Here is a 24,361-nt window from a genome sequence, read left to right as displayed (position 1 = left end):
AGGAGACGACCAGCTGAACTGCGGCAAGCACCTCTTTATCCCATTCTTAGGGTTCGGCAGGCGACTTCACCCGCTCACCCCCCCGCCGCCCCGCCACACCGCAGGGGGAGGCATCGCTCACCCACTCCAGAGGAGCGGGAGCTCCCGCCCTCTCGGATCTGATGGCTTTCCACCAGGGAGGTCTTCCCAAGTCAGAGGAAGGATTCCGTTTCCAACCCAGACTCTTTTACCCTAAAAAGACCATTTGTGTGTCGTCTTTAAATGTCTCCTCGTAGAAAAACTGAAAGTAGAAAGGAAGCAATTTCCGAGCAGATGTCTGACCACCCCTCCTCGCACACTCCCAGCATCGGGTTACAAAGGTCCTGGGAGCCCCCACCCACATTCTGCGGCCGCACTCGGGCGGACCCGAGGTCTCTCCACAGCGGGCTGCGCACGACCCCAGAACGCCCCCACGGCACCCACGGAGCCCCTGTCCCCCGACGTCCAGGCCCGGCAGGCAGGGAGGGCAGCAGCGCAACACAATAATACAGGGAAATATTAAGCCGTGACATTGACGTGCCCGGCGCCTCCCCTCCCCCGCGCTCCCGGCACACTCTGGGCTGCTTGGCACGCCCCCTCTCGTTCCACTGCGTCCCGCGCCCGGCGCTCATCCCCGAGGGGCCCCTGCAACCTCTCCGCACGAAGACGGCTCCAGCTCTGCAGGGAAAGAAAAGTAACTTCGTTTTTCTCGGAGGAACCAGGAAGGATTAAGCGGCCTGGGAGAGGGCAGGAGCTCGCAGAGGGTAGCGATGGGGGCTGCGTAGAGGAGGAGGAGGGGTCCCTGTAGGAACCCCGGAGAAGGCGCCTGGGATGTCTGATTACACTTTCTTCTTGTCCTCCTGTCTCCTCCTTTAGGTGGAATGACCGTGGGCTGAGACGCGCTCGGGCTGAGACTGAGACTATGTAATCGCCTCGGTGACTGCAGAGGACTGCGCTTCGGGGAGGGAAGAGGAGGGATCGGCTCGCTCCTCGGCGACTCAGCAGGCGGAGTTTCAGAGCGGCGGCACCAGGGTTGCGCCCGCCCGCGGGGAGGTCGCTCCATCCAGCCCCGGCGGCCGCGAGAGTCCGAGCGCCCGAGCGCGGTAGTCGGCGGGGGGTGAGAGCGAGCGAGACCGAGCTCCGGGGCGCGAGGGAGTCGGCCGGGGAGTCCGGGAGGAGGCGAGCGGCGGCCACCAGCGAGCCGAGCGCGCCCCCCGCCCGCGCCAGCGGCACCGCGCCGGGCGGCGTCCGGGCGGCATGGAGAAGGACGGCCTGAGCCGTGCTGACCAGCAGTATGAGTGCGTGGCGGAGATCGGGGAGGGCGCCTACGGGAAGGTGTTCAAGGCCCGGGACCTGAAGAACGGAGGCCGTTTCGTGGCGCTGAAACGCGTGCGAGTGCAGACTGGCGAGGAGGGCATGCCGCTCTCCACCATCCGCGAGGTGGCGGTGCTGAGGCACCTGGAGACCTTCGAGCACCCCAACGTGGTCAGGTGAGCGGTGGATCGGCGCCCGTGCCGTCGGGGGCCGTGCGCTGGGGGAGGGCCTGGGGTCCCCGGCCCCGCGAGGATGCTGCGCGGGCGGGGGAGGCAGGGCGCCATCCGTCGACCTTACGGAGTGAGAGTGAGTTTTGTCGACAGAGCCACGAGCCAGAGCTGGCGACCTTGCCAGACAGCGAGCAAAAAGACCAGTCAGAAAATATGACCTGCGCAGCCTTCCCCGCCGCTGTGCCAGTTCCAAGTGTTTTCCTCCCGGTTCTTCCTGAAAGGGGTCCGGAAAGATGGGTGTCCTTTAGGGGACAGAACAAGGCAACCTGAGACGGGCGCCCAGCCCCCCAGGCCCCCGCGTAGTTTTCTTGGCCATTGGGGGAGTTTTTGAGAGAATGAATGAGAGGTAACAGGGTATGGTGGTAATTAGTAGGGGAAAAAAGTCTTCTGCCAGAGCCTCGTATAAATGAGGTTTTAAAGTGCAGAAACACTTGAGAATAATTTTGTCAATTACACCTACATTTTCTTTTCGCTAACGTTGCATAATGATAAGGATTCCTGATGAAGGACTTCAGTGCCGACGCCCAGTTTGTATCATTTTTAAAATGTCTTCCAAACATGTTACCTGTTCGTATTATTTTGTGTGTCTGAGAGGGCATAGTCCTTAGGCTCCTTCTCCAGGCAGTCAGTCCAGGTTATGGAATATTTAGATTGCAAACGTCCTGCCCAGGATTCTCCTCGGTGGGCTGTGCTGGCGGGTGGGGAGGCAGCAGCTTTTACAGTGTCTCTTGTGTGGGAACCAGTATTAAACCAAAGTGTGTGTGACTTTGGATAATGGTGTTTTCTTAGTGATCCTGGAATTTCCCCATTGTGTGTTTGACATTGTGTGGTGTGTCATCCTTTTCTTTTTTTAAACAGAGGTGCATAGTTTTAAGCTGAAAAGGAATGCCCAGAAACTTCTACAAATTAGGGTGTGATTTTACCTTTCTCAACTTCTAAGATAATAAGTTGGAGAAAGGAGGTCTTGAGGTCTTCTTCCTGTCTCCTCATCTGTCCAGGGGCTCTGTTCAACAAATACATATCTACTACTGTATGTGTGCTGTGGATGAGATTATGTAAATAAGCATAGCTAAATATTTTTGTGAAAAGTCAAATAGTTTAACATTAGTCACCAAAGTGGAGAGACCCAAGATTGACCTTTGAAATACCAAGCCCTCCATAGACTCAGGGAGCCCACGTGTCTACAGAGTCTTCCTGGGAGGTTTCAACTTGTCTCCTCTTATCCCAGGCTGGATGACTTGTACGCTGCTTTGTTCCTGCCACAGTCAGGACTCAGGCTAGAAGGCAGCGGAGAACCATAACTACATAAACAAGGTAGTAAGTGGCTGTAAAGCTAGGATCCCAATATACCTCTGTTTTAGCCAATAGAGAAGAGAGGGATTGAAAGAATCCGTGAGTTAGGAAGATGAGATTAAATATAAAAGCAGTAGGTAACCTTCTGTGTATTTTTTTGTTCTTGTTGAAAAACAACAGAAACCCTCTTGGGGCGTCTTTGTGATATTGGAGAGGAAATCGAAGGGTACATTTGTACCCTGCAACTTAGTTATCTTCCTAGCGGAATCACCCAGTCACTTCCCAAAGGGTGAATTCTACCGCTAGAATTCTAAGTCCAAAATTCTTGTTTTATTTTGTCTGTTACCTATGGATAGTGTCCAGTTAAGGGTAATGATCATGTATATAAATAAAATCATGTCCTTCCAATCGTAGAGGTATTACAGAGGTACCCCTGTGTAACACCGTCCTTTCCCTAAAGCACACAATTTACTCTCATAACAGAGGAAAGTTGTTTTTGCCCTTGTGCCAGCAAATCCGACTTATTCTCTTGATTTATCCTCTTGACATTGGTGTGTCTTTATGCGTTTCTAACCAAGCCATGTCTTGGATTCTATACTGAGAAATTTTAGGAAATTGCATTGATAAGTCGAGATTGTACTGCTGTGTCAAAGACAAAGGCATCATTTTCTAAAAACTGTTTCACATGTTAGGTGGTGAAGATAACATCAACCTCTTAAGAATCATGAGGAGAAACTGAGATAGTGTATATGTGAACAGTTTGTAAATTTAAGAGTGCTTCAGATGTCCAAGTATTATTTGTGTTCAAGAAGATTGACGATGGGGGTGGTGGGGTGGGGAGGGGCCAACCAGGGGCTTGCCTTAGTAAAAGTTCCCAGTAAGGCATTAGTTCACCTGTCCTTTCCTGTAGGACGAATCATACTCAAGCCCAGACATTACAAGCTCCGGAACCACAAAGCTACTCGAAATATAATGAGCCTGTAGTTTGTCAGAAAAGACCATCAGTCATATGCCATGAAGTTCAATGACACTTGAGAACAGCATCGATGATGTCATCCTCACGAGCTGCAGATCTCCATTCCATTTGTTTCCTTCCTGTTTCTTCCCTTCTGCTTCTGCCTGGGGCAATTACTGGTCCCCATGACTTGCTGAGCTTGACTAGGAATTCACATTTTAGATGTTGGTGATAATTCTTCAGGCAGGATTAGGAAATCAAGGACAGGTGACAAATTCTTTCCTTCCAAAGGAGAGTTGTCAGAGTTGGGCTCCCAAACCTGTGATTTATTGTTTCCCCAGAGGATCCATTTTACAGTCCTGTGGCTGATTCTTTAAAGGTTTCTTAAAAGGGCAGATAGGTGCCTATATAAATGCCTTCAAGTCACAAGTAATTGATCATAATTATAGGTCCTTCCCACAGATAGTTAAGCCTCAAAGCTTGAAGAAGCATAATAAACACATTAGTTTTTCCAAAGTTTGAGATATTTGATGGATTTGCCTGAAAAGCTGTCTTATTGCTGGCCCTGGGACTGCCAGCATGCACAGGGATAATGACTTGAAATTCTTGCTTACCTGTGGCTTGATGTATCCCAGGCCCAGGCTTGATCAGCCAGTCAGTGTCTGGGATATAAATTTATTTGTATTTTACAGTTAGTAATTCCAAATCCGGGAGCCTTCGCCAGAATCAGACTTCAGTATGAACCTGTATTAGAGCTTCTGCACTCTACAAATGAATCCCGTCTTACATTCTGAACTAAGTATACATAGTGGATAAAATAACTTGTTTTATCAGCAGTCTGTCCATTCACCAAATATTTATCAAGGGCCCAATATTTGCCAGACACTGCTAGAAGCTGGGGATACATCAGTGAACAAGTTGAAAAAGTCTCTACCTTTACAGAACTTAACCTTGTCATGGGATGAGCAATTCTTTGATCTTTTAAAAAATTCACTTCTCTTTCTTTCCACTGACTTTTTGCTATATTTCACCTAACCATTTTTTTTTTAAGAGCAGCTAATATTTGTGATAATTTGGTTACCGTGAATTTGCTGACTGAATAGTTAAATAACTGAAACACTAATCAAAATCAAATGCTTTGGTGGGATTAAATTTCACCTTAGGGACATACACAGAGATCTGTAAGACAACATTGACATGCAATTGATAGATATGAACATCTGAGCTCCACTTACTCAACAAGGATTTAGGAAGGGCCTACTGTTTAAAAACCAAGGGGATTTTAGACAATATTTTCCCCTGGTTTTGAAGGAATAATGTGGTCACCATAACCCGGAGACGTGAGTATCATGTCATTCCAGAGATACTGGTTAGCGCTATCAGTGTTGTCTCCAGGGATGAAATCTGTTAGGGTGGCAAGGGAAATAATTCAAATTCAAGTACTAGTTCAGTAATCTAAAACTCACAGTATTTCAGTGAGTAAATTGGTGATGTCTTGAATATGTTAAATTATTACTATTAGCAAATTTAATCACTGCTTTAAGAAAACCAGAAAAATGCATATAGCTCACTGATTATTATTCAAGGAGAGTTTTCCCATTTCCTGTTTTTAATGATCTCAGTAATATCATAATAAGAATAAAAATGTGATTTCTCTAGGAAAACCTATTAACAGAGTAGAAAGATATGATTTGTTGCTGCATAAACATGAATGCTCAGGTAGGTTAGTTTATGGGAATCCTTCTGAGTAAAATGTTATTTTGTGGGTGAATAATATGTTTATTAGGGCTTGTTTCAGTGAAGGCAGGAGAAGCAGGAATTTAAAATGTTTTTTTATGTGAAAAGTAAGCTTTGTCTTTCATTCTCTGAGAACTCCTTGAGAAGTTTCCAAGTTATTAAACTTACTTAGTAAATACACATTTTCATGGTGGTGTTCTCCCATTCCTTGTTGCCGCAGAAGAACTTGGTAGTGCTGAAATTGTGGCCATGGATTGCGCTGTATCCTTTTCACACAACTGTTATCACTATGGAACTATTAGAATTTATCTATCAATGAGAAAGTAGCTCCTAAGAGGAAGATCTGTTTAAACTTGAGTATCTTTTAGGGTATTTTCCTATGTTTAGAACAAAGGTAAGTGGATATCTGTGAAAACAGACTCCTTATTAAAAGTAAATTACCCTTAGGAAGGAGAGAGTAGCCTTGAAACATATATATTACCCTGTGTAAAACAGATATCGAGTGGGAAGTTACCCTGGCCTCCTATGGCAACCGAGAAGGGGATGAGGGTTGGGAAGAAGGCTCAAGAGGAAGGGTGTACACACACACACACACACACACACACACACACACACACTAGCTGATTCACACTGTTGTATGGCAGAAATCAACACAGCATTGTAAAGCAGCTGTCCTCCAATTAAAAATCAAATTTTAAAAAAGTAAATTACCTTAAAAAAAAATCATGCCTCACTATTAATGATTTCCCAAGAATGTTTTTAAAGAATAAAACATCCAATACTCACACTGTGTCATGAGAAACTCATGAATGATAGGATTGGAAGACACTTTGGAGGTCTTTCAGCCCTTTGGTATTCTAGATAAACTAAAGTCCAGAGGTCAGGCAGCTTGCCTGTCATGCCATTTGAAAGTTGTTGACGTGCTCTAAAATCTCAGTAGCAGTTTTAAAATAATTTTTTTGTTTGATGGAAGAAGTTAACTCCAGTGAGTACATTTCTAGTTTGGAAAAAATGAACTATATGTAGACAAAGATGATGGTTTGCCAGGAATAAATGACATATCAACTCGGGAAATTCCTGAGTTCTGCAGTATGCCTTACTGAAGTAAATCTGTAAAAAGTGTGGTGATTATCCATTAAATTCTGCTTTTAAGGAAATTGGGTAATAACTATGATCATTTAAATAGGTATAGTATGGGTAAATAATGTAGTTAAATAATTAAGTAATAATACTAAATTCATTTGACACGAAGAAAAGTTAAAAAAAATCTAGATGCTTGGTATTCATCTTATGAATGAACTATTTCATAATGTGGCCCTGGCATCTAATACCGAGTTAGTGAAATAAACACTATAATACTTGAAAATTAGGTAGGATAGCAACTTCTAGACACCTAAGCAAATATGTGTTGCCCCTGCTTCTTGAACTTCACACCATTTCTGGTTCTCAGGAGGCTCAGATAAACGTCTCAGTCTTCTTTTTTAAGGTTTATTTTCTTTGTTTTTGTCTGCGCTGGATCTTGAGCGCCGCGCTCAGGCCTTTCGTTGAGTGGGAACCCCTCTCTCGTTGTGGCGTGTGGGCTTCTGGCTGTAGTGGCTTCTCTCTTGGGGCGCCCAGGCCCCAGGCATGTGGGCTCCCAGACTGACAGCTCAGGGGCTCCAGAGCACCCAGAGTCACGGCGCACAGGCTTAAGTTGCTCCATGGCGTATGGACTCTTCCTGGACCAGGGATCGAACCTGTGTCCCCTGCGTCGGCAGGCGAATTCTTAACCCCTGGGCCCCCAGAGAAGTCCTTCTCCATCTTCTTAGGAAGGAAATTAATCATGAGCTTCCTAGTGTTAACACAGCAGACATGAAATCTGGGTATAGGAGGGGTGGGAGTACAAGAAGGTGGTGTTTGGAAGCGGGGCCTTTTCCACGCACATGGAAAATGGACACAGGTGGTTGGTGACAGGCCTGCCTACATAAAGGTTACCATTTGATTGATCATCTATAGATGCTAAGTCTACTGGGGCAGGCAGGTGAGCAGTCAGAGGGAGGAGTTTTGTAAGAGCTGCTGGGCAGTTGTTCTGAATGCCACCCGTGTGTTGCCCTGCTGGATTTTGTTTTACCAGCTACTCATGTAACTGCTCCCCATTAAGGTGAAATAAAGGCATCTTTTTAAAAAAATATATCAATTTATTTATCAGCATGTGGGATCCAGTTCCCTGACAAGGGATCAAACCTGGGCCCCCTGTCTTGAGAGCTTGGAGTCTTAGCCACTGGACCACAAGAAAAGTCCCAAGAACATTTTTTTTTTAAATTATTTTTAATCGGAGAATCATTGCTTTCCAATGTTGTGTTGGTCTCTGCCACACAGCAGCGTGGATCAGCCGCAAGTGTACATGTATCCCCTTCCTCCTGAGGTTCCGTCCCACCCCCCACCACTCCTTCGGGTCATCTCAGAGCACCCAGCTGAGCTCCCGGGGCTGTACAGGTGCTTCCCACCAGCTGGCTGTGTCACACGCGGGCGTGTGTATGTGTCAGTGCTGCCCTGTCAGCGCATCGCCCCCTGTCCTCACCTCGCTGTGTCCACAAGTCCGTTCTGCACGTCTGCATCTCTATTCCTGCCCCGCAGACAGGTTCGCTGCTGCTGCTAAGTCACATCAGTTGTGTCCAACTCGGTGTGACCCCGTAGACGGCAGCCCACCTGGCTCCCGTCCCTGCGATTCTCCAGGCAAGCAGGTTCATCAGTACCCTTTTTCTAGATGCCATATATATGCATTAATATATGATATTTGTTTTTCTCTTTCTGACTTACTTCACTCTGTATAACAGACTCTAGGCTCATCCACCTCACTGCAGCCAACTCAAATTCGTTCCTTTTTATGGCTGAGTAATAATCCATTGTATATATGTATCACAAAATAAAGGCAGCTTAAAGCATGTGGCAGGAATCTGTGTGTGTGTATACGCGCGCGTGCAGCAGTAGCCTGAACGTCCATTTGAGATGGAATCATTATTAAACAGTTAGTAGTTTACCTAAATTTGGACAACTACTTACTTTGTCGTTCAAGTAGCCATTTTAATTACTGAGTTCTATTTAGTCTTCCTAAAGGATTTTAGTTCAGCAGAATTAGAATCACAGTACAGGAGTTTTTTTCATTGAAAAGGGTTTTAGATTTAACTTGATTCAACCCTCTTTGACCTGTGTAGAAATTGTTGTGTAAATGCATTAAAAATTTGTCTGATTTTTAATCAGTTATTTTATTCCTCAGTTACATGAGTTGTAGATACAAACTGAGGATAACTAAGGTTCAAAAACAGGTTTATCTCCCGTGTTAACAGAACAGGATGACTGATGGGCGTTGCATATCAGAGAACATTGCCTTGAATGAGAAAAGTATTTTCAGTTAAATGATTTTGTTTGCTGACTTGAAGACAAGTATCTTTTATATCCATAAATAACAGGGTCCATATGTTAGTTACCCAATATGTTTCCTGAATGAAGTAGAGTAAACTAAATTATAAGTCCCTCACATGAGAACTTTTCATCATTTTAAAGTTGCATGTAGCATTAGTAGGGCTTCCTTGGTTGTTCAGTGGTCAGGAATCTGCCTGCAGTGCAGGAGATCGATCTGGTTCGATCTCTGGGTTGGGAAGATCCCCTGGAGGAGGACATGGCAACCCACTCCAGTACTCTTGCCTGGAGAATCCCATGGACAGAGAAGCCTGGAGGGCCACAGTCCATGGGGTCGCAAAGAGGCAGATACCGCTGAAGTGACTGAGCAAGCACGGAGGCACACAGTGTAAGTATCTCGAGCTAAATGCTGGCAGATTATTGCTTTTACCTGCATCTGTTCACCAAGCTATTTGGTAAGAACATTCAAGTACTTACTGATATTTAACATTTTCCCTGCGACTGTCCATTTTTTTAATCTTTAGTCCTAACTTCAGCTTCGATAGGATCTTCTCGTGTTCTCTGTCTGCATTCGCTGCTTGCATCCTACAGTGATACTGACTAGTCCGTTTCCTCTCCCCGGGCTCCTTGCCGCCACCGCTGTTTCATGGGAGCTGGTCTCAGAGTATGCTGGCCTCCCCGTACCACCTGTTGAAATGCCATGTATGCATCCTTCAGAACCAAGCTCTAATGCCACTTTTTTTTTTTTTTTGGCATACAGTTCTCTTTATTATTTGTAGTATTGCTGTTGGGTTGTTGCTTACAAACAGAGGAATCTGATGAATTCAGTTTCACACCTTCCTTATCCCAAAAGAAAAAATTAGTGCACAGTGTTCGTAACTGCATATGTTGAGTTATCAAAGTTGTCTGTGACAGGGGTGAATTTCCATTTTGAGCAAACACTGATGAAAATCAGTTTCTTCACCTAAAATTTTACACGTCGGAGGGTTGGGAGAATTTTCCACAGTCCAGATTCTGTCTTCACGTGTTTCAGACCGTGTTTCTTCTCCACTAGTCATGTGCTTCCTGACTTTTGTGTGTCCTTAATACCTTCATTTGGATAAAATTTCTGCTTCCTTTGAACCTTAACAACTTCAGCCCTCTCTTATGGTACTTAGTACATGTCTGTCTGCCTGTATATTATTATGCCTATTATGTAAGATATAATAGCAGTCTCCCCTCCTCCCACTGTTTTCTGATCCTTTAACTTTCCACACCCCAGTGGTGAACTCCTTGAGGCAGAAACTGTGTATTGGGTCACGTCCATTTACATTCTACATCCAGTGGAAGTAAAATGAATAAATGAACAAATGAATGAATTAATGAAAAGGGGGTCTAGGTATTAAGTAAGGGATCATGTGGGTTGTTTCCATCACATGAATGTTAATAAAAAGAAGTGTTGAATAAAGAGGGGAAATGAATTCGTATATTGGGTTATATTTATTTGGTTTCCAGGGAATAATAAATATTGAAAAGAGGAATTTTCATTTTTGTTTCACTCCAGCATATATAGTTTATAGTCAAGTGAGTTTTAAAATTTAAGTAATTCCCATGGTTAACTGTACAGTCTTGGACTTAATTTACATACTGTAGAGAACATTAACATCAGGAAGTGTGCACACATTCAGTAAAAGTTGAAAATGATTTGCACATTTTTTAATATGAGAATGTAAGTTACTCTGAATACATTTTAATCAATTGCTTGAATTCTTTTACTTCTCTTTTTACCACTAATGTGGATTTCTGTGCTGGGAGAACTCTTCGGAGGAATACAGTGAAGTGAAATCTTTCTGTGTGCTTAGTCATTCAGTTGTGTCTGACTCTTTGCAACCCTGTGGTAGCCCGCCAGGCTCCTCTGTCCATGGATTCTCCAGGCAAAAATACTGGAGTGGGTTGCCATTTCCTCCTCCAGGGGATCTTCCCAACCCAGGGATCAAACCCTTGTCTCTTATGTCTCCTGTACTGGCAGGCAGGTTCTTTACCACTGAGCTACCCGGGAAGCCCCTTACCCAATATCCTGTTCATTAATGGGTGTATTGTGGACAGGTCTGAGGACACAGCGACCCTAAGAACACATTGTCAGAACCGTTGGAAGTGTGATGATATCTTTTTTAGTTCACTGTTCAATTTAACTCAAGGAGGAATTGAATTCTGTGTTCTTTCTCTTTTTATTTCAAAATCTCAAACGGAATTATTCCTTTTTATGTCATACACTGGAATTTCTGCTTTTTTTAAATTTTCCGAGGTTCTTCTTATGGCATGACCACCTTAGGACATTTTAAATTTCGTTCCATATACTCCATGTTTAAGTCATTAAGATCTATCCACAGAAAAGAGGCAGTTCTCTTTCAGGGACACTAATCTCTAATGAAGTCTCTCTTTTATTTTGCTTCCTTTGATTGTTAAGTAATCTCATAAATTTCTGTTAGGTATTCCTAACAATTAGTGTAAAACATGTACTTTTCCTAATGTTTTCTTTTCAGAAGGTAAGGTATGAATGTGTAAAGTTGGAAACATTAATGCTTAGCTGTATTCAGCAACAGAACAAGAAAAACAAAATATGTCTTTGCATTTTAAATGTTAGGCTATTGGCTCTGACCAATACATTTTAAAACTTTTTGGTGAAAACCAGGAAACTAGCTGAGTGGTTTCAAGTTGGGAGTTTTAGATGATGTCGTCTACATTCCAACCATGAGGAATCACTTAAAGGAGCTATTAAATAGCCTTGGATAAAAATGGGATGTTTTCTTGTTGAGCCATAAGAAACCCGGAGACAAGATTTAGAGATTGGGCTGGAAAGGACTCCTGTTGCTGATCATGACTGAAGTGTATTTAAGTTATGGAAGTCCCCTTAAAGAACAGGGACTGCATCCCTTCTTTGAAATAACATACCTCTTACATATTAAGATGAAAAGAAAAGTTGCGACATCCTTCTAGTTGTTACAAATTCTTTTAAGCCCATGAGATTTAATCAGTGGTAATTTCTCTAACCAAGAGCTCATTAGGCTGGAGCTTAGGGTTGATGATGCCTCTTGGGTCCTCAACTAAACCAGATAGTTTTGCAAAGAGCAAAAGGTTGACTTAGAGGGGTGGAGTTGGTCTCCAGAAGAACTATACAAAAGCATGGTTGATTCGGTGGTATCCATTCCTGATGCTAGAAAAATAGGACTTTTGAAATGAGTCAAGAGTAGCATCTTTGTTTATGCAAAATGATATAATTTTTTTCCCACTTTAGGTGATAAAGTTGAGAGGTGAAACCATCATTAGGCCAATAGAGAATAGTTAAGAGATATACCTTACGAACTGAAAGGACCACAGACTCATTAAAAGGAGGGAAGAATATGGCAGAAGGTGAGGTAAGTTGAGGTAGAGCTGAGAGATACTATATGGTGAAGATGTAAAATAGTGACGGAATCTGGCAATGCTTGCGTAAATCTGAGTTTTCTTGGAGTTCAAGATTTGAAACCTAGTGAAGCCTAAAGTCCTGGCACGTTTAGAAAGACCACAACCAGTGTTTGTTGAATAAGTAAACTCAGGTTATCTTTCTTTTTAATCCCAGAATGATAAAATGGCATAGTTCTCTGATTCCTTTTTCTTGGGTACCTTATTTTAGCCATATTTGCATTGTCCATTGTGCCTACCGTGCAAATGTCTTGAAGTAATGCATGAATTAATATAGAATGTATGCTTCATATTAGAACATAAGCTCCATGAAGGCATGAATTTTTGTTCCTTTTCTTCACTGCTTTTATCCCCAGTGTCTAGAACAGTGTCTAGCATATAAATACCTGTTGAGTGCCTTACCGAAGAGCTAAGCAGTGAGCAAAGATTACTCTTTTACAGTTTTTATGACAGTAAAAATGTAAATTAACACCAAATTTAGCAGCTGCTTTATTTTTCTATTCACTCATTAGTCTTGCATTTAAAACTCTTAAGATTATATAGTCTAATAATTATATTAGTAAATTGGATTATGACAGTAATTAGGAGTTATAATAATTAGCAAGTAGACTGGACACAAACATATATTCCCTCTAATTTTTCCACTGATATTTTCATTCAATTATGAACATAATTTTACATAAACAGTACTAACTGATATTTTAAATGGTCATATGGTTTGTGGCAGACTTGATTTAGATATTTTGGTGGGGATTTTAGGACATAGTTTCAGATTGCCTAGGTCATGAAATTTTACAGAAAGGATTGACATACAGTTTCCTGAAGAGTTTGAGCTGTCGAGTCGTGCTGTGAGCCCGTCGCTGTCCTTATCACAGGCCAGTCTCCCCGTGAGCCTTGACCCAATCCTGCTGTTTGGCGCTGCTGCCTCTCCAAACACCTTCTTCTCTGCCCAGATCAGTGATCGCCCAAGGGATCTGACATTACTTAGTTGTGACCAATAGTAATGATGGAAGGAAAAGGAGAGAAAAGCAAAAGAGGAGTGAAAAGGGGAGGAATGGAATGGTGTGGAATAGACTAGAGTAGAGTGGAAATGTGTGGTGGTCCCAGTCTGTTGTCAGATGTGTTGCCGGGAGTTGTAACTGAAGTAGAATACCAAGGGAGTTATTTGCAGCTTTTAATTTAAAGTCATTGTGTTTTCTATTCAAGAAGTTGTTCTGATCAATATGGCTGTGTAGCAAATTACCCCAGAATTTAGGGGCTGAAGACAACCTCTTTCTCAGGCTCAAGCATTCGGTGGCTGGGAAACAGCACAGGGAGAGTAGGATCTCTGCTCTGCGATGTCTGAGTCTTCACCTTGAGCTGACACAGCTACTGGGGATTCGATTCATTTTGAGATGATGTCTTCATGCACAAGACTGGTGTTCGCTCAGGCTGGTTGATACATGCTAAGACCTGAGCAGGGGGCCTGTGGTCCGGAGCACGGGTGCCTTGCTTCTGCGTGTGTCCTGCGCTTCCTCTCGGCATCTGGGCTTCACAGCAATTGGACTTAGGTGGCCCTGCATGGCTTCACAAGGCAGTCAGTGTCCTCTGGACCATTACCTCTGCCACATTCTGTTGCTTACAAGTGAGTTCAGAGCCCCACAGATTCAGGGGAGGGCACATCTACCATCTCTTACTAGAAAATATTGAAGAATTTGTGCCTCCCCCCTTGATAATCATGACATACGTGCTTGGTGTTTAACATAGCAGAGTATATGATAAAGAAGCAAGGCTCCTGTCCCAACTATCCCGTGGTGATTAATATAGCAGAGTATATGATAAAAAAAAGCAAGACTCCTGTCCCTCCCAACTATCCCTGTGCCCAGTACTCAGATGCAACTTCTTTTAATTGTGTTTTTGGTGCTTCTGGTTGTTCCTCTGTGAATCTAGATAATATACTATGCTCTATTTCTTGATATCTGAACTTCAGATAATAACTATTGACTTCCTATTCTGAAAGATGAAGACTTAGCTCATCAGTACTACTCCTTGTTAATCTCCTTCCTCTTTGGTTTGATAGGGACATTTTTATTTTTTATGACGATTGAAAATAATATCTTTAAACATAATTTTTTTTGTTCTTTCTCTTTTGGCAGTGTCTCTTGAGTCTACATTTAGTAAGAGAGGAATTCTTTGTTTCCCTAACCTTTCCTCTGCCTTTGTACTCCATTTAATGTCACATCTGCCATCAGCTACTTTGCTAAAGTTGTTAAATGTTTGCATTCTGTTTTGCAACCTCAGGTATAGGTCTAGTGTTAAAACCTTTTGAGGCTGAGAGAGTCCTCCTTTCTTCAATACAGATATCTGGATTCTCTTTTCTTATTCTGCATCACTTATGAAAAATTACACCTATTTTAGTGTTCTGCTTTTTCAGACCATGACTTTCTTGTGCTGCTTTCTTTTTCCTGGAGTTTATGATTGCCTTTTTATTTTTCTTACACTATTTGCCTTTATCACAGCCAGAACATCTTCTTTTCAAACACTTCATCATATCATCTATTTCTATTGAATTGCCTGCTTTCCTGAAGTTTCTCTGAAGTTTTGGTTTACTTAGAATTGGCTGTTTACTTGGATTGATGAACCGTTGTCTTCCTGGGACTTTTTCACTGCTCCTCTGACTTGGAGCTACTCATTCCCACATCCTGACTCTTCCTCTTTAGTGGTTCACACCCTTCTTTTTGCTAGTGTAGGTTTGTGAGAAACTCCCTAAGAAATTGTGTATGGGAGATAAGCTTTTCTGAATCCTCACCTGTTTGAAAAGATCTTTATTGTCTCTCCCAATTGATTATGACTTGACTGTTTTTAGAACTCTAGGATGAAAAATTTTTGCCACAAAATATTACTTTCTCTGTATTCAATGTTACTAATAAAAAAGTCATCTACTGATATGATTTTCTAATTAGTTTTCAGTGACTTTTTGTTTTGCTCTGAAAGCTGCTAGGATGTGTTCTTCAGAAATATGTGACTGGGTGTGGTGCTGTTGTAAGTTGAATTTGCTGGGCATTCCTTGAGATCTTTCTGTGCGTATTTATTTTGTTTTTAAAAGTTACTTTTTTCTATCTGTTCTTTCTTTATGAATTCCTCTTGTTCGTCAGATATTCAGTCTTTCAATTGGGACTTCTAAGTCTCATAAAGTTCAGTTTTACAGATTGGACTCTATGTTTCTTACCTTCTTTTCCTCTACTTTCTAATTATTCGATTTCCTTTGGGCTTGTTTTGCTTTATTCTAAAGAAATCTGTGTTGTTTTCTAAACATCTATTGAATTCACTCTTTTCGCAGTTATATTTTTAACCTCAAACCATCTTTTTGGCTGTTGTTCTTTGCTTGTTGTTTTTTGATAAGCATTCTATTCTGGTTTTATGGCTGTACTATGTCCATGAATTGCTCTAAATTTCGAAAAGGTTCTCCTTATTGTCTCTGTTTTAGTCAGTATTTTGTTCCTAACTTTTTTGTTTTTCCTGTTGCTTAATTCCTTAAAAGCTGAGTAGTATTTGGATGGGCTTCCCTGGTGGTTCAGACCGTAAAGAATTCACCTGCATTGCAGGAGTCGTGGGTTCAATCTCTGGATCGGGAGGATCCCCTGGAGGAGGGAATGGCAGTCCACTCCAGTGTTCTTGCCTGGAGAATCCCATGGACAGAGGAGCCTGGCGGGCTACATACAGTCTATGGGGTCGCAAAGAGTTGGCACGACCAAGCGACTTTCACTTCACTTCAATATTTGGATATTATTTTGCTTTTTAAAAGAAAATCAAGTTTATTGAGATATAATTTACATATAGTAAAAGACATCCATTTTGAGCGTGTTTTTTAGTGAAGTCTGACAAGTTTATACTCTCATATAAACTACCTTCGCAATCAAGATCTACGACATTTCCATTACTCCAGAAGTTGCCTTAGGCCCCTTTGCAGTCAGTCTCCTTCCTCTACCTGAACCCCTGGCAACCCTGATCTTCTTTTTGTCATTATAGATTTTATTTGTCCTTTCTAGAGTTTCATACATGGTATCAAACGGTATTGTGTTTTTTGGTATCTGACTTGCACAGGTATTTCTGAGGTTCATTTATGTTGACTGTGTTAGTAGGACATTCTTTCTCATATGAATTTGCCATGATGTGCGTTATTTATTCCTTTACTCGCCTGTTAATGGTTATTTGTGTTGCTTCCAGTTTGAGGTCATTATGAATAAAGCTGCTATGACATTCGTGAACAGGTCTTTGTGTTGATATGGCACGTGCTTTCATTTCATTTGAGTAAATATCTAGAGGGCTCCGCTTGTAGCTCAGTCAGTAAAGAATCTGCTGCAGTGCGGGGGACCCAGGTTCGATTCCTGGGTCTGGACGATCCCCTGGAGAAGGAAATGGCAACCCACTCCAGTGTTCTTGCCTGGAGAATCCCATGGACGGAGGAGCCTGGTGGGCTACAGTCTATGGGGTCGCAAGAGTCGGACACGACTTAGTGACTAAAACCAAGTATCTAGAAGTGGTTTGCTGACTTGTATGGCAAATGTATCAATATGTTTAATTTTCAAAGAAACTACCAAACTTTTCCAAACTGGTTTACCATTTTGTATTTCCACCAGCAGTGTATAAAGGTTCCACTTGATTTGCTTTCTACTCAACATTTGCTATTGTCAATCCTTTTAATGTTAACCATTCTATATTAAGTGTGAACCGATACCACATTGTGGTTTTAATTTGCATTTACCTAATGACTAATGTTATTGACCATCTTTTCATTTGCTTATTGGTCATTCTCTTACCTTCTTTCGGGAAGTATCTATTCAAATATTTTGACCATTAAAAAACTGGATTATCCCATTGTATTGTGAGTTTTTTATGTATTGTAGAACACTCTCTTGTCAGATGTATGTGTTGCAGATATTTTCTCCAGGTCTTTGGCTTGCCTTTTCATTTTCTTAACAGTGTCTGTCAAAAAGGACATTTTAATTTTTCCAAAGTTTATAATTTTTTTCTTTGATGGATTTTGTTTTTTTGTATCCTACCTTTGCTTACCCCAAAGGCACATAGATTTTTTTTCATGTTTTCTTCTAGAATTTTATAGTTATTGCTTTTATGTCAAGTCTGTGGTACATTCACGTTAAACCTGTGTGTGGCTTGAGGGAAGAGTCGGGTTTCATTTTTTTCTTGTATGGATATCCATCTGTTCTAGCACCATTTGTTAAAAAAGACCATGCCTTCTTCATTTTGAATTACCTTGGCGCTTTTGTCACAAATGAATTGACCATGTAAATTTAGGTCTATTTGTGGACTCTCTGCTCTGTTCCATTGATTTATATATTTATACTTTTGCCAGTGCCATGATGTTTTAATTACTGTAGTCTAATAGTAAGTCCTGAAATCAGGTAGTGTAGGTTTTCCAACTATTTTCTTCTTTCTTGAAAGTTGCTTTTGCAATTTTGTCTGCTGAAATTTTGCTAAGAGTTTTTGCATCTATGTTCATGAAGGATATTGTTATATAATTTTCTTTTTTAAGTAATGTCTCAGCTTTTGGTTTGGAGGTAATCCTGATATCATATAGTGAATTGTATAAGTGTTTCTAGCCCTTCTGAAAGATTTCATGTAACATTAGTATTATTTTCTTACATAGTTAACAATTTACCAATGAAGTCGTCTGAGCCACGGATTTTCCTCATGGGATGGTTTATAACTTCAGATTTTATTTCCCTAGTGGACATGGAGCCATATAGATTGAATCACTTTGTAACTTGTTTTTCAAGGAATTGTATGTTTCATCTAGCCTTTGGGGTTTACTGGCATAGATTCTTTTATTTTCTTATCTTTTTAATGTCTAGAATCTGTAGTGATGTCTTCCCCTTTCATTTCTGATATTAGTAATTTGTATGTTCTCCCTGTTTTTCTCGATAATACAGGTAGATTTTTGTTAACTCTATTGATGATAAACCAGTTTTTGGCTTCATTAATTTTCTTTATAATTTGTCTGTTGTCTATTCCACTGATATTTACTTTTAGTTTTATTTCCTTTTCCTACTTACTTTGAGTTTAATTTGTTCTTACTTTTTAGCTTTTTGAAATAGTAGCTTTGTTCATTGTTTTTAGAAATTTATTCTCTTCTAATACAAGCATTTATGTTGTTTTATTTGCTTCCCACAAATGTTGACATATTTTGATTCCATTTTTGTGTGATACAAAATATTTTAGCCCTGTTTTGGTGATGAATTTTTGACTTGTGGGTTATTTAGATTTGTGTTTTTAAGTTTCCAGACATATACAGAATTTTTCAAATGCCTTTCTGTCTAATTAAATTCTGCTGTGATCAGAGAACAATGCTATACGATTTTATCCTTTTTAAATTTATTAAGACGTGTTGGTCCATAAAGTGTATCTTGGTACTTGTTCCATTCGATTCTTTTAAAAATATTTCCCATTTTCCTCTCATGTGTTCATGTTTTCCTTTAAGTCTTTAAGAACTTTTATAATAGTTGCTCTTTGTCTGCTATTCCATAATCTGTGTTATTTCTGGGTCTATTCCTATTGACTGATTTTTCTCCTATATGTATGCATGTCTGATACCTTTTTATTGGATGCCAAACATTGTGAATATTTCATTGTTGGCTGCTTGATTTTGTTCCATTCTTTTCAAGAATGTTGAACTTTTGTTCTGAGGGGCAGTAAGTTACTTGCAGTTGAGTTTGATCCTTCCAAGGCTTACTTTTAGTTTTTGTAAAATGTAGTCCATGGGGTTGCAAAGAGCCAGACACAACTTAGCAACTGAACAACAACAACAAAATGAGGAGGGGAGCTACTCTGCCTTAGACCTTATTTCAGGGCCAGGTAAGGCCCACTGCTAAGGCAGCATTACCCTCTTGTGGTCTCCCCTCTTTGGTTAGTGGGAACTAGAGAGATTTCTTGCCTCTGGTGAGCTCTAGGAATCATTCAGTTTACAACTTCCTGGTAATTGTTCTTCCTCAGAAGCAGTTTTTCACTTGGCCTCAGGCAGTTGCCCATGTGCAGATTCAGGCGAGAACTCAGTAGGTCCCGTGTGGATTTCTGAAGCTCTTTTCCTGGGTAGCTTTTTCTTCACCTCTCTGTCTCAGGAATTTAAGTCACCTTAGCTGCCTTGTCTTCTCAGCTCTGACTTCTACCTGCTCAGCTCAGATGCTGGACCTCACGGGATGTTTCTCTTGCGGGTGCCTGCGGTCTGGAAGTCGCCTCCAGACGTAAAGGCCGGGTGGTCCAGGGCACCTCGTTTGCTTCCCTCGTCTCCGGGGTCACAGTCCTGTGCTTCCCGCACTCCAGTGTCTGAAAACAGTTGCTTCCTACGTTTGTCCAATTCCTGGTTGTTTGTGTCAGGTGAATAAGTCAGCCCTCGTGCTTACTTTATAGCTCTAAAAACCCATTAGTTTTTGTAAAAACTGGGTAGCCAGTATGGCTGTTTATTGCTGCATTCCTGAATTTGGAGGACAGTGTAATTAATCATCTGGAAAGGAGTGATAAATGTGGAGAGAACATCATCTTTTTCTTCCATTATGGGTCGCATCTGGCTATCTAAATCCATCATTCTAGATTTTCATACCACATTCATCCTTAAAGCCAACAGCCAGTATAAAGCCCATATCATGCAGTAACTAGTTTGATGTCATTGATTTTAACCAACTGGTTTTTCTTATGAGAAACAAACTGAGAAAAATAAAACTCAAGACGAATTAATTTCTTTGCAGGAATTTCCCATGTCTTGATGATTTAAAAGAATCTATTTTGCATTTAAATGAATCATTATGAGCTTGATTGAAGCTTGTTGGATACTCCAGATTACTCACTGTAGTGTGTTTTTTGATGGAGGCAGGAAGTGAAAAAGCAAGGTCTATGAGATTTCTGTGTCTGTGAAGTCGTTTAATGTTTCTCATTGAGGCTTTGGTCACTAGGGTAAATGACTCAAGGTATCTATTGCTGCTTAGCAGTTCTTAAGGGGGAATTTCCCCCACCGTGTTTCTCCCCTCCCCAAAATAGCTAATTATATACTGGAAGTTTCAGTAAGTTGTTCACAGTTTGTGAAGTCAGCATATTTCTGGAAGCTCACTGTGAATGTAATTCTTCGCTGTACGCATGCTTTTGTTTCTCCGTCCTTGCAGCCAGCGCTGTACTGTAAGGACACAATTCTATCGCTATTTTTCCCCCCTGTCTCATTTGATGTGGTAGTTTGCATACAGCTGCAAGTAGACAGTTACCTTTGAAAGGAGCATTTGGCCGCTCTAATTTGATTAAAGAAAACCACCTCAATCATTTCTAGACTGAGAACGTTTTCATTTTAACTTGGCAGTCGGAGTTGGGAATGTACTCAGTGCACTTAGATATGTGGGGAGCCTAGTCAGGGAACAAAACCGGCTGCTCAAATGAAGAAAGCTTTGGTGCAGTTTTTTTTTCTCTCTCTCTTCTTAAGGCAAGCAGTGTTTTATAGGATTGCTTCTCTTCTCTCCCAAATTTTCTACAACCATGGTTTTCACCTCCATCTCCTCTTCACGGTTATTTACTTAGGAATTCCAGTAAACTAATTCTGGCAGGGATAAATTACTACCCTAACACAATCCAAAGTACTTTAAAATCCTTAAAAATTACCTCATTTTTATATAGAAATAAAACCCCAAATCATAAATGACTGTGAATGGCATATGCTTTTTTGGCCACTGTTGGGCATGGCCAAAGACGTGTTTAGACCATGGGTACAACTGAGAGTCTAAACAACAGCAAAAATGCAGACCAAGGTTTGGAATTTAGCTGTGGCTTGCATGGAAGAAAATTACTCCTCATCAGAAGCCTGCAGCTCCAGCCCTAGGCAGTTACCTCACACGTGCGTCCTTCGATTCTGAGATAGAAGATCTGATCACCTGGCTAGTGTGACAGTTGGAAATATATTCTGCAGATGGTGGGTTGGCATCAACTTCATAGATGTTATTGAAAATGCTCGAGCAGGGGCTTAATGTCTTATCAGGTAAATCATGAACAAATTCATGAACCACAGTTCAGTAATGTATGGTCTTTGGGGGAAAGATACTATGTGAGCATCCTAAATTTAAAAGTTAGAGTGTGAAATTTTAAATATAAGTTTCAGAGTACACATGGGCCCTTGGAGACACAGTTACATTATTGTTTATTAAACAGTTCATGTCTTGAAGCTACCATTAATATCTGATACGATATCTGTGGGTTTGATCCCTGGGTTGGGAAGATCCCCTGAAGAAGGAAGTGGCAAACCCACTCCACTATTCTCCTGGAGAATTCCATGGGCTGAGAAGCCTGCTGGGACACAGTCCATAGGGTCATAAGAGTCGGACCCAACTGAGCAACTAAACCACAACCACAGTGATATTTGCCTGGGGCTTTGCTGTGCTTGAAAGGTAGGCAGATCTGAGAGATTCCTGCAAGACTTTAATCATTCTAAGAGACGGAGAGATGCACGTAATAGTAGGATTTGAAGAGGACTTGATCGCGTTCCGTCTCCTGTTTCGTGAACAAAATCACTCTCCTTAAAAAAAAAAACAAAAACAGAACACTCCAGATGGTTGAGTGGACGTGTTAATATTAAGGGTTGTGCAATAAATGTCTCTCAGAGAGGCATGATGAGCGACTGAACAACAGCAAATAAATGTTTGCTGTTTCCTAGAGCTGTGTTGTCATCGTGCATTCTTCTCCGTCTTCTGCCATTTTCAAGTGCTGGAGTCATTTCCACCTTTCATCTCAAGACTTGTAGTCACCCTAGTCTTGTCCTTCCTTTGAGAGTCAAGGGCCAAGAAGCAGTGCAGTCCTCCTGTTCTGTTTTCACACGCAGTAGGGAGCATGTAAATCTCCCCTTACTCACGTCTACATCATCGCAGCACATGAAGGTGGTAAAGAGACTGAAAAGATGACCGCTGCTCAGCTGGGGTTTGGGGGTTCGAGGGTTTTGGTGGAAACAGCTTTGTAAATGTAGTTGAACCGCACCCTGGCTAGCTCACAAAGCTTATTTGTTCCAGTATAGCCTAGCTGCTTCTATGCATGCAATTTTTCAGGCCAGAATACTGGAGTGTGTTGCGATTTCCTCCTCTAGGGGTTCTTCCTGACCCAACGACCAAAGCCTAGTCTCCTCTGTCTCCTGCATTGCAGACGGATTCTTTACCCACTGAGCCATCGGGGAAGCCTGAGTAATATACTACAGTGCAATCAAATATTGCAAAAAGTAATGCTTGCTGTTTTTGTTTTGTTCATATTCTACAAGTATAACATTAAGTAGCATTTGAGAAATAAAATACTGATGATTGAGGAAAAATTGGTTTAATATGGATAAAGTATTTGGAGACTTACGGAGATTCTGGAGGAAACTGCTTAATACTGATTCTTTAATATCAACTTCAGACTTTCTCTCTCCTCAATAGAGTATTGTTGTAATATTTCTCATATATAATTGCCTTTTTAAAAGTATACTTTTGTATTGCGCAGTACTACATACAGAACATTGCCCAGGAACTACTATTGGAGGTCACAAGTTTATCTTCTGTGGATTCTAACTTTGGGGTGACAGCTGTTGAAATGCAATGAAATTATTGAATATTTCTGATAAAATGTATAGAAACTAGCATGAGACCAAAGTCTTATTTTGTTCTGATTTGTTTTTAAATAGGTAAAGAATGTGTCATTCCCTTACGTGTGGCAGTTGTTTACTTCTTAAGCGCTGTTAGTAGATTTATTCTTACAGTAACAGAGGGTGGGGGAGGATTGTTAGTCCCATTGTGCAGGTGAAGAAACAGACACAGAACTGGTGATCTGTTCGAGGTCACCTCAACTCCAGGTGTTATTTCCCCTTAGGGTTCTTGTGTGGTGCTACAAAGTGTTTTAGTCGCTCAGTCGTGTCCTCCTCTTCCCACACCATGGGCTGTGGCCCACCAGGCTCCTCTGTCCATGAGAGTCTTCTCCAGGCAAGAATCCTGGAGTGGGTTGCCATGCCCTCCTCCATGGATCGAACCTGCATCTCTTGCGTCTCCTGTATTGGCAGGCAGATTCTTTGCCACGGAGCCACCAAGTGTTTTAGTCATGCGAAAATCATTTGGACATAGGACTCTTTTTGGCTAAGGCCTCTTTGGGAAATGAAGCAAACATATACTGCGTGCCGACAGAGGCTGGACTGAATTTTTGGGAGAAAATTATCTTCTTATAACCAGAAACTAGAGGTATAATTGCTTAATTATGACAAGTATTAAATGCTGTATATATAACATATCCATGTTTTTAGATTAAAAACTTTTTTTTCAACTAGTTGTTTTAATAGCATATGTAGAGATAAGTGGACATGGAATTGGGACTGTTCAATAGTGTTATTTGTCAGGGTTCACACTGCTTCACTTGATGGCAGTCAGTTTTCCATTCCCGAGGCCAGTGAGCAGAGGAAGGAAGAGCCGGGGGTCAAAGGAAGTCGGCTCACCTCTGAATCTGGCACCAGAAGTGCTGACGAGGTGTCACTTAGGCTCAGGATGACTCAGCACTTCCTGGTTGCTCTCTGCAGCCTCGCTGCGGCTAATAATATCAAATGACCTTGGTCCCAGCTGAGGGTTTCAGGGAACCTTTGGTTTCCTCGCTGTCAAAACTTTGAAATAAAAAAAATCCTGCCTTCCTTTCTGTTTTTCTGAATTCAGGGTATTAGGTGTGAGCCCTTAGTCTCTGCACTGGTTTACATGCTTTTCGGTTCTGGATTGGAAGTAGCTTTGGCCCTGGGCCGTAATAAAATATATCCTTACTTCTCAAGTGAAGGCAGCCGTGTCATCATTCATTTGGTCTTTGTGTTACTTCTGTTCAGTCCAGTAACTGGGGCAGGAATGGAAGAAAGTGAAGTTCAAACTACAGTTGCAGTCTATTTGTTAAGTTCGATCTTAGGAAAGATTTAGTGACCCCAGAGGCCAAGAGAGGGAGGGAAATCATAGATCTGTTC

The 24,361-nt window shown here is 41.6% G+C and overlaps 1 protein-coding gene across 2 annotated transcripts in view; it reads left to right on the top strand.

Moving 5' to 3' along the window:
* Window positions 1–1,239: 1,239 nt before the first annotated feature.
* Window positions 1,240–24,361, top strand: part of CDK6 (cyclin dependent kinase 6) — a 242,224-nt gene continuing 219,102 nt past the window's right edge. For both annotated transcript variants that reach the window (XM_065938631.1, XM_065938630.1), the window contains exon 1: window positions 1,240–1,508. In XM_065938631.1, the coding sequence (XP_065794703.1) occupies window positions 1,276–1,508 (233 nt within the window). In that variant the 5' untranslated portion in view covers window positions 1,240–1,275. The remainder of the gene's footprint in view (window positions 1,509–24,361) is intronic.

The sequence above is a fragment of the Muntiacus reevesi genome, chromosome 6 (assembly GCF_963930625.1).
Source record: "Muntiacus reevesi chromosome 6, mMunRee1.1, whole genome shotgun sequence".
In the NCBI taxonomy this organism is placed as follows: Eukaryota; Metazoa; Chordata; class Mammalia; order Artiodactyla; family Cervidae; genus Muntiacus; species Muntiacus reevesi.
The sequence above is the reverse complement of the archived record's forward strand: the minus strand, read 5'-3'. Positions and strand labels throughout refer to the sequence as shown.